The 10,905-nt window shown below is 37.4% G+C and overlaps 1 protein-coding gene across 1 annotated transcript; it reads right to left on the reverse strand.

The window, feature by feature from the left end:
• Positions 1-1,381: 1,381 nt before the first annotated feature.
• LOC122800465 (U7 snRNA-associated Sm-like protein LSm11) lies at positions 1,382-2,063 on the reverse strand. Its single transcript, XM_044069909.1, has one exon. The coding sequence runs from the start codon at positions 1,847-1,849 to the stop codon at positions 1,382-1,384; it is 468 nt and encodes a 155-aa protein (XP_043925844.1). The 5' UTR covers positions 1,850-2,063.
• Between the last annotated feature and the right edge of the window lie 8,842 nt (positions 2,064-10,905).

Here is a 10,905-nt window from a genome sequence, read left to right on the forward strand (position 1 = left end):
AAGGATAACGCATGGATTCAAGAACACTTCCACTTACTACTTGCTGTCTGTATGTTACCTACCCCATTGCTGAGGTGCAAAATTAAAAAGCTTGGCGACTGCTTACATTAGGACAAGCCTACCAAAGCAACAGCAAGCCTACCACCTCGTTTGATGCCTGCTACCAGAGAATACAAAGCAACCTTTAAGTGGAACAAAAATTCAGATTACCAGCACAAATAGTAAGGAATAGCAGATTTAGTAGTCCTAATCTACACAGCTGCCCAGAACATGCGGAGCAGATTCTAACCTAGTAAACTGTTAATGCTCCTATTCTAAGGGTATGCTAAGTTGAGTATGTGCCAACAAGATAGAACATGGTTGAAATATTACAGATAAGGACAATGAATACGTATGTGTCGTTGATAATCAGCAGAATAAAAAGGTTGTGTTGCTAGAACAGCAAGTCCTGATAAGTGTAAATTTTACTGCTTATAACACTAAGCATTTAACAATTGCCACACTGCAGCAGAGAGTACCTACCTATACCATCATCAAGGCAGTGGTGGTAATTTTCTTCTTAAGTTGCAGAATACAAAGTATCCAGTGTTGACCTGAAGCAAATGAGTACTTTATATCAATTTAACAGCGTGGAGGGCTAAGCTGCCATCAAGGTGTTTGTTTTTCTCCTTCATTTTGAGAATATAAAACAGCCAAAAAATGACTGTCAATAAAGTCAGCATGGGGCTAGCCAGAAATGTATATTTTGTACACAAACCTAAACTTTTTGCCCCAACACCTATTTACCAGTCAATTTAAAAATGTATTCAGCCCTTTAAAAATGTATTCTGCCCTCCAAATGTTACCCTTAGACATATATGAAGGAAGCAAGCTATTTAACTGCTACCACTATACACAAACTATTTTAGAGATTTATTCCTTTCACACAAGCGTTTATATATTTATATACTGTAAATATTCGTTTACACTGTTATAAACATTCTGTGCTTTTTGACTGTTGAAAGTTGAACTTCAAGAAATGCTCAGAAAAAAAATTACTCATTTGAGTACACGCAGTATGCCTAACTACATCCTTGCAAATCAGAACTGCTACAATCTTTTTATTCTGCAAAGCATACTGTTCATTTTATACATTAACAGTTATGCCTACTTGCACATCGGCAGTACTTGTCAAACCATATTCGCAAATGCCTGACGTCACAAATGGGCTGGACAACAAGACCACGTGAGAGAGGAAAGTAAACAAAACTCATTCACTATACAATCAGAGAGCTTCACTTGCACTTTTTGAGTAAATTACAAACTAATTTGGTTATATAAAGATAACTACCTACATCTCCGAAACGTAGCAGTTCAAAATGAAATATAATCTAACTATAACTTAATACTCACGTGGCATCCTAGTGAGTACATTTTTGGGAGCCTTCTGTCTCCGGGGGGCTGTCCTAAGTTTCTCTGCCTCCTCTCTTTTCTCAGGTAAAATAAGACCCTTCAGTCTTTCAATTCGCTCAGGATCAGGGGCAGGTTTGCATCTTCGTTTTTCCTTTTTTTCCTTTGGGGGTCCACTTTGAGTTCGGCCTCTCCCTTTGAGAAAACTCTCATATTCCGCTAAATTGTTAAAACATTTCACATTAGGGTATGGGAGGGGTGTCTTGTCTGAATAAAGGGCTAGCAGCGGATCAAACGTATCTGAACTAATATCTAGTTTTCCTTCATCGCTATCCTCATCCTCACTGTCGTTTTCATCACACTCAACACCCTTATCTCTTAGTCCCTCTTCTTCATGCCTCCCAATTACCTCTTCAGACAGAGAGGCCGTAACTTTCCCCGCTTCCTCCTCCCCTTCCATATTCGAAAGACCCGCAGCTGAGCACCATGGGAAAATGACTATGTTAGACAAATGATATTTCTGTTGTTGGCCGAGAGAGGGAAATGTTCACCTTTTAAAATATGTCTGCAAGCAAGAGCAAGGGTGTAACGCCAAAATTCAGGCATGGATGTGTGGGAATATGAACCACAGCAACACTGTTTGGGACTCGCACGCCTCGATCCCTGCAAATCATCTGTGTAAACCCGTGGTGATGTGCGTCTAAGCGAACTAATTTCTTATGTTATTTACTTTTAAGCACCCCGCACCATCTTTGCGCAGGTTTGGGCGGGCCTTGCAATGACTGCTCGGGGGACTTGACTAACATATATGATACATGCAAATAGGCCTAAATAGGAACACATTTTAATTATTGCTCATATAAATTAGAAAGTTGCTAGAATATTGTGTTATTGAATATAATATATTATATAATATAGTGCTGACGAGGTCAATAAAAAGGCCAAAACATGCACGTCCACAGCTAGTGGGGTTTAGCTTTATTGGCCTGAATGTAACCATAAAGACTTAAAAAGTAAAAATGTTGTGGACATTCACAAGCCATGTAGCTGAAATACTTGATGTCCTCAAGGGGTCATTTGCATATATTCCTATGGGCCTCCACTACAGGAGATTTAAGGAATTATACATTGAAAACTCTAGCTTTCCTGGAGTTTTCTTGCAGTTTTTACTTAGTTCTAAAAACCAGGACATACCCACACTTGTCACCTGTTGTAATACACAGAAAAATTCATTGCACTGTAATTTTTTGCTGTCAGATTTACCTTTAATCTCTGTAAACTTAGACTCAGTGTTTTGCTCATAATAAAGTTGTAACTATTTTGAGTGTGTTTTTTCTAGTCTCCTAGAAAAAAATGTTCTCATTTCCATGACCTCTAACTGGTATTTTTTTCATTTATTTAAGCTAGCTGATACCTTTACGTAAACGCAAAGGGTTTATTTCTGTGGTGTTTTCTTTTGGACCAGTAATATATGTAATGTTCAGAAGCTGAGTGATGAAAATGTCCACAAAGACATTTTTTATTTTTATTTTGTAATTGTTAACCTAGGAAAGAGCATTGCTCTGCACTAGAATCACACAGTAGGCAAATGGAGGCTGAAGGAATTGAATCCTGTACCACAGGATGCAGCTGTTAGCAGCCCATAGTCTGAATCCTCTGCACTTTTCTGGCTTTGCTAAGCAGTAGTCAGTAGGTTAAATGCAGAGACAACTTTGCTATAGAGGTTTGTGCAGAATATGACACATTATATGTGTGTGTGTGTGTGTATATATATATATATATATATATATATATATATATATAAACAGAGAGAGAGAGAATGTGTTTGTGTGTAGGTATATCTGAGTGGGTCCTCTATATGGTCCAAACCAAAAAGACCCACTGCAAACACACATTGTGTATTCAAATGTGTGTAGACATTTTTTTTTCAGACTGTACTCCTAAGGTCCTATGGTGCTGTCATTCCCTGTCATCATCGTTGCTGGTCCACCCCCAAATAACAGAAATCTTAAGCCAGCATGTAGTTGCTGAATACAAACTCTTTAGCCTGTGGTTATACACAGGCTCACAGCTTGATACTATCAACATAACTTCTTGTTCATGTTTTAATAACAAAACTATAACTGATTCCTACCAGTAAAGAGACTTCTCATATAATAGCATAGTGCTCCATAAAACATCCCGCTCAGCTGACCACTCCTCACATCACAGGTATTTAGCCAGACTTGGGTGTTGCTCCTTCAACAGAGAAATCACTGCCACCTTTGGTAGATTTCCCCAGAGGCCATCCTAACAGTAAAAAAGTTGCTAGCAGAATAGTATAGTGCCTGTGAGCCAACTTTCAGTGAGGAGCCCAGCTTTAAGCATCCTGTTCAATTATTCACACTTCTCACATCACAGGTGTCTAGGTACTGTCAAGCTGTATGATGTTTTGTTAGGAATGATCATACATACCACAATGAAATTATATGCAGGTGCCATAGGCAGAGAGCAATCAGTGATTTTTTTTTGGTGTCACCACAGACCACTGCTACTGTATAGGAATTATGAAGCTTCATTTTCCTTTCATATTTACATTACCATGCTTATCAATGGCTCAGTCCTGTTTCTATAAACACAATGTTTTCAAAGAAACCTCCCAGTGTTTCCAAGCTGTAGGTTAATAGAGCAGATGTGTGACTACTTAAACATTTCTGCGGTGATTTCACAACAAAAACTGCTTACAGACATCTTTACTTGGTTTTGCACAATGCCTTTTTATAAACATTACTGTATTCCATTCCCTTCTTCTTCTTTTGGCTTTTCCCGGTTAGCTGTCACCACAGTGGATCACTTATCCGATCATGATTGGCAGTGGAGTTTTAAGGTATCGAGTTGCCAGCCCGACACCCAACCTTCCACAGAAGACACACACACACACTCAAGCCTTCGACCAGTTTAGAGTGTCCAATCCACCTACAGCATCCTTACTTAACTTGACTAATTTATCAGCCTACTGCTCCAGTTTATGACAAAGTACACATGCACACACTGATATGCAATCAATGAGCTGAATGGGGAGAGATTTCTTAAAGACTATTTCTGTTGTTTATGGAACCTTTAATGATAAGGACTGATGGAAACAGCATGGCTATCTGACTGAATTATGGCTTATGTACATAGTACCCCAGAAGATGGTATTTGCTTATACTAAAGAGGAGTTAATATTTTAGCCAAGTTCCCTGTTGAAATGTTTAATGGGGTAGTTCAGTTACTAATCTGAGAGAAGCACCATAATAAATGATAGACTGATGGGAAAGTCGTCTTTGGTAATTAAGTGAAGTGACTGTTGATAACATGTGGAAGATATGATACCATGAGCTTGTTTGTGACTGTTTCCCCTGGTTGAGGTCAAATGGGTGTTTTGTCAAAGGTATAGGAAATGATGATTTGGAGATGGTTAAGCATAGGGTTTTTGCCCTCTGTAATATGATGGGGATAATGTCTGTTTCTTGTTCAAAGCATAACTGTATGCTTAGTTACCTTTATACTGTTGTAAAAGGAAATGAGTTTACTTTTTGATACGTTGCTGGTGAATGTTACTGTCAAATATTGTTTTGTTTTCAATTATCAAGGTTTAAAAATATTAGGTTAAAGTGGCCTGCATAAATTCACGGGGTATTAAGTTTAATAAGAGGCAAGAGAATGAATATATTGTCTCAGGATTATGAACTACATCACAAGTATAGTGGTGTTTTATGAGATCAAACACTATTAAAATAGGGATTTTATTTTGTTTGGAGATGACTAGGGAAGTGAAAGGCATGCCAGCATTTATTTATTGCTTTTGTTTCAGGAAAAGTCTGACTGGGTACAAGTCCCATTTTCAGTGGAGGCATGAAGAGAAATGCTCTACTTTACAGAATGAATAGAAATCAGTTATACAATATCTACGTAATAAATGTACATACATAGGCTAGAAATGATATGGCAGTTAATCAAAAAATAACAAATGTACATACGTAGAGCAGTAAATGAACAAAAATATAATTGTAATGATATGACAGTTAAATGAAAAACACAGTAAATTAACTAATATAAGGCTTATAAGAGTCTAGTTACTTTCAAATGGAATCAGTTGAAAATAGATATTGAGTAGGAGACAGTGAAGTAATTATAGGATGAAGATGTTTGCAAATTATGAAAGGGTATGGAGGAGGTCCAAGTAAAGCAGAGATAGTGGTGGAGAGTAGTAGATGACAGTCAGATCAAGATTGTGAAGAAGTAGCTGTATTATGGCCATTTACATAAAAGAGTGGTGACAGTAAGGGTTTGAAGATTATCCAGGAACATCACATGTACAGAGATGGCAGCTGGCTAGGTAGAATTTTAGTTGGGTTTTAAATTATAATGATTTTAGGGAGTGTTCTGACTGTTCTGTTCATTTGCCTGAGGTTGGTACGCCAGACATTAGATTGCATGTTAGCTAGGCTAAATGGATCTACTATTATAGTGCTAGGCTTGTGTCATGTACTGATGATGCGATAGATTATGACTGCATACTGCTATATTGATATGAATACTAACTAAGGTGATTTGATAATTAAGGCCTGTGCCCAACCTCCAGTGTCCAACATTCACACCAGATCTACCAAGCACCCTCCTACCTCCTGTATTTACTCTGGTATTGCTGGGACTGGTCATGGATCCTAAGGGCATCCTGGGAGTTTGGCTCACTTGTGCTTCTGTCCAGGGGAGGTTTTTATTTTATGCTGTACCATCTCCCTTTCCATGTGCCTCCCATGCTCATTTTACTGCATCTAAGGGTAACTGTCTTCTATGAATCATGCCTCCCTTCAGGGAATGTATCAATGAGTGCCCTCTGGCACAAAATGGATGCACCCATCCATTCTCTGTCACTCCACCAATCAACTGAGATGCTAATCAAACCCGAGTCAGATGGGCCACAGTTAGGGTTTTAGCCTTCTATGCCACCAGAGTGGCTTTAATGTCTGTATTATTGGTGAGGGGCATAACTATGATGTAAACACCTTCTGATAAAGTTAAAGTATAGGACACGTCATTTTACAAGACATATCTAAAGACGGAGTCTAATCTTTTTATTTTCCATTCCCCAGTCCCTCTATCTCCTCTGAATCTACTTGATGGCTCTCCTGGCTGTATATAGTTGCTCCATTCATTCCATTAGGTGAGGACCTGGCAAGAGACCTATGATCCATTCATTTTTGCAGAGGGAGCCCAATCAGACAATTTATTCCCATACTAGCAATAGTGGGGTGATAGGGAACAAGGCAGCTTTCATTTCAAGTGAAGTGGTCTACCCATTCATCCCCATGAAGCAAACACCTCAGTAGTTCTTTTGAGCTCCACATATCACTGTTTTCTCAGGATGCAAGAGTGCTGCCGCATGACTATTCCTGAAGTCTGCAGTGCCCTGTTATTCAGTACCACCTAGTGCTCCTACTAGGCGTCACCCCAGCAGTGAGGCAGAGACACAAAACACCCTCCCCTGAAAATGGGCTAGATAACAAAAGCTGCTCACTTCCATTCTCCCAATCATGTCTCTCCAGCTCCCATACCATTAATCGAAAAATGAGTTGTCTAGATCACAGTCATGGCCTCATTCTCCTGTACCACGAAGGCAGTCTTAAATATGTTTACCGGTAAGTAATATGTACTGACTCCTGTTAAGTATTAATTGTTTACTGGATTCTGCTATAATGATTGTATTTGATGATTTGTTTATTTTTCAAAATGTATAACAAAAATGATTTAACAGTAAGACGAAAACCGTGGTGAATCGTTAAAGTGCTTAATGTGTTTGTTTTGTGTGCCGTAGGACTGTACTGGGATCAGAATTAAAGATATTTAACATGTGTTGTGCCCCTCTCATCTGTACCATGACTGTGTGTCTCTTGTGTGCTTCATTTATTGGTGAGGCAGTACAAAAAGAAACTCATTGTAATTGTTAGATAATTATGTATCACAATTATGTGCTTATGTATATAGCTGGAACGTAGCTGTTTAGAGTTCATGGCAGTTCATACATCTGCAAGATTTAAAAAAAATGTATGTAACTAAAGTTGTCACTGTACATGTATTTTAATCATTGATTTTCAAAGTATACAACCAAACAGATGTCTCTGCTCATTCATTTTAATCATTTATAACAGTAATGAAAATAACTACACAAATACTTCAATGGCCCTGTTAAGTTTTAGAGATGGTTGTTTTCAAAGTGCACATGATACTATTACTTCATAAATTATAATGGCATTCTGTTTGATCCAGGAATAGTAAAATTGTACAAGATTAATTAGTAAAATAGTGTATATGTCAGTATACACCTGAAAACCTATACACATACAAACCTTGGTATGATACAAGTATCTTCCTACTGTTGTTGCATTACTTCAGCCTTTGCCTAGGTTTCATAGACTTTAGAGGCATAGGTTAAGTCCACCGTTGCTCCCAGTCAAAAAAGCTGTCCTAACTATGGATGTGTGATTTGCAACACAAACAGAGTAAGCTCATACAACAAATATATATCAGGCAATTAATATAAGCAGGCCACTTCACTGTAAGTTGTCAGTATGAAGAGATAAAACAAGTTTCCTCACCCAGTTTGTACATATATGCACACACATGCACAAACAGCTAAGAATGCAGATTCTTGTCCTTAGTGCTGCATTATTACTGTGTAAAACTGTATATGGCCTTGCAGGCAATATTAGCAATATTTGTTAACACTACAAATAATGTTAATAAACAATATTTAAAAGAAAAAAAATAAAAACAAGGCACGTTTCAAATTTCTTAGTAAATATCTGTCCTAATGGTAGATTGCATATAGATAATCTGTTAAAACAGTCCTTCAACATCAGAATGTGGGAACACACTAACACAGTTGCCAAAGGACATATTTTAATACTGTAGTCTTACAAATGTGATCACAGATAGTGATACATATGCTTTGCAATATCACTAACAAACATGTTATTTGTTCTGTGGATAAGAGGTGGTGGTTGGCTGCCAAACCTGAACATTTCTCATTTTTTTTTAAATCTTTCTGCCGTTAGTAATGCCATTTCTCCTCTACTATTGTTTTATTCATGTGGATGTCCCTGACAAGGCTGGATTATAATCTGTTTTGGTTTGAGGGTGCTTCCCCACCTTTTTTGCAAACTGTCAAGCCACTTTGTCAGACTTTAGCCCATTTACTCCCTAGGGGTGAGGATTCTCCCCTCATACTTCCTAGATTGAGAGCTGTCACCCAGGCACATATTGGGGAGTTTGGTGCTCTCACTGGCATCCCAGCAATGAGAGCTGTTTTATATGTAAGGTCCTAAACCCCCCCCCCCCCACAATGTGTGGTGATACGGGCACCTGTATCACTGTAGGGACTGACTGCACCCCTGTATCAGCTCAAGGACACACTTTCACATGTATGTAATCATGAAAGAACTAATTCTCAAAGTAAAACATCTTGAACCACAATTTTTTTCACTACAAGGCAAATTAACAAAAAACTGGAAACACTGGATTCATAGTTTTGATTTATTCCTCATAGTGAAGTTAGTAGTGGAGAAACTTGAAAAGGGACAGCATGCTGCATTTTTACATGCTTTTGCAGAATAAACACTGAGTGTACTTACTCTTTTTGTTTCTTAAAGAGTACATAGATAAAACAGCATTGGTTAGATAGACATTACTGTCAGCCCAGGTACAAGCAGAACTTTCATTTATTTATCATCTCTTCTTTATGAGGGTAAGGATGCTACAGAAACTATGCCTAGTTTACTCAGCTAAAGAATCTATCCAAAGTCTATGAATATGTTGAGTTGTATGGTTCATTATTAAGGGCTACTTTGTGGTATAGGATAGGATTAAATAGAGGGCAACTTATTAAAAGAAATACATGCAAACGTATTGAAAGCCACAACTTTATGCATACCAAATGACAGTACTAGTACATGAAAAGCTCTTAAAAGAGAGTGTAGGGAATTTGATCAAGCCAACAGTTTTGTAAGAAAGAAAGGGAAAAAAGTGTTTTGAAAGTGACTAAAGCAAATGCCTAATGGCTGTGCAGCTCTTAATATCAACTGTGGTGGTCTCTCCATATTTGACAATGAACATATTAATTCCAGAGAGATCTTTAGACTCACAAACTGTACTCATTGAACTATAGATCCATCTAGGTAGGGTTAATTAGCAATTAATAGCTTGTTACAGAAAACCCGGTTTGTCCCCTGATGACCATGTAAGATTCCTCAGCTTTACATACATACATAAATACATACATACATACATACAAATATTTCAAGCACAGGCATTGATGCCTTTCTACCTGCCAATATACCAAAAACAGTTGTTCCCATAATGTGTCCAGGCTGTTCTTAAAAATATCTAAACTAATGCTTGCTTTAATATAATTTGGTAATCTGTTCCATGCATCAGCTGTTCTCTCAGAGAACCAATTAGTACACTTGTCATTCCTATAGAATCTTCTACATAGGTTGCCTACTACTTTTTGATAACCCCAAACATTCCCAGTGGTAGCTATCTCTAAATTCCCTATATAACTGAGTAAGATATCCTCTTAAATGTCTATGAAACACTGTACAAGTTCAGATATTTTAATTTATCATAATAGCTTAAATTTTCACTTCCATGGATGCCCTTGGTATATTTCCTCTGTACTCTTTCCAATTTATTCATGCTTGTTTTCTCATAAGGTTTCCATATGTTATACCATACTTAAGTTTGGGTCTAGTGTAATTAACAAACAATGAGTTCATCATTTCTGATTTCCTAGATTTTATACATCTTTTTTATACAACCTATAGTTCTACAACTATCATTAACCAATTGGCTGATATGATTAGAAAAACTCAAAGCTGGATCTGCCCATACCCAGGTCCTTAAATGAATCTACAGTTTCAATCACTGTGTGCTGTATTAAATATTCAATTTTCAATTTATGTATCCCAAATCTCATATGCTTAGTTTTTGATGTATTATCAGCATATTATTTCCATTCCCAAATGGTCAATTTAGTCAAGTTTTTTTGCAGGCATGCCATATCTGTGACACATGTCATCATTTTACTCAATTTCGGGTCATCTGCATACAGACTGTAGAAAAACTCAGATGAAAAGATTGGTCTGAAAGATACAATCAAAACAAGTACGGGCCTAGGACAGAGCCCTGCGGGACACCCTGACTGTAACCAAGAATTTCACCTGCCCAGTTGCTGTATGATACTTGCCATGTCCTATTTGTAAGCCATGCAGCTATCCATCTTATCAAGAGTAAATTAATATCTAGTTGTTCTAACTTATTGATCAGTGTTTTGTGTACTGTATGTCCCTGTTAACTGCTGAAGTTAAATCTATATAAAATACAAAATAACACATTTTTTAATCCATATATGTTATTATATCATTATAGAACATCATGTTACAGGTGGTAATAGATCTAGTTCAACATATGCATGTTGATATATGGTTTCAAGTT

Source organism: Protopterus annectens, chromosome 4.part0 (assembly GCF_019279795.1).
Source record: "Protopterus annectens isolate FY-2018-M chromosome 4.part0, PAN1.0, whole genome shotgun sequence".
Taxonomy (NCBI): domain Eukaryota; kingdom Metazoa; phylum Chordata; order Ceratodontiformes; family Protopteridae; genus Protopterus; species Protopterus annectens.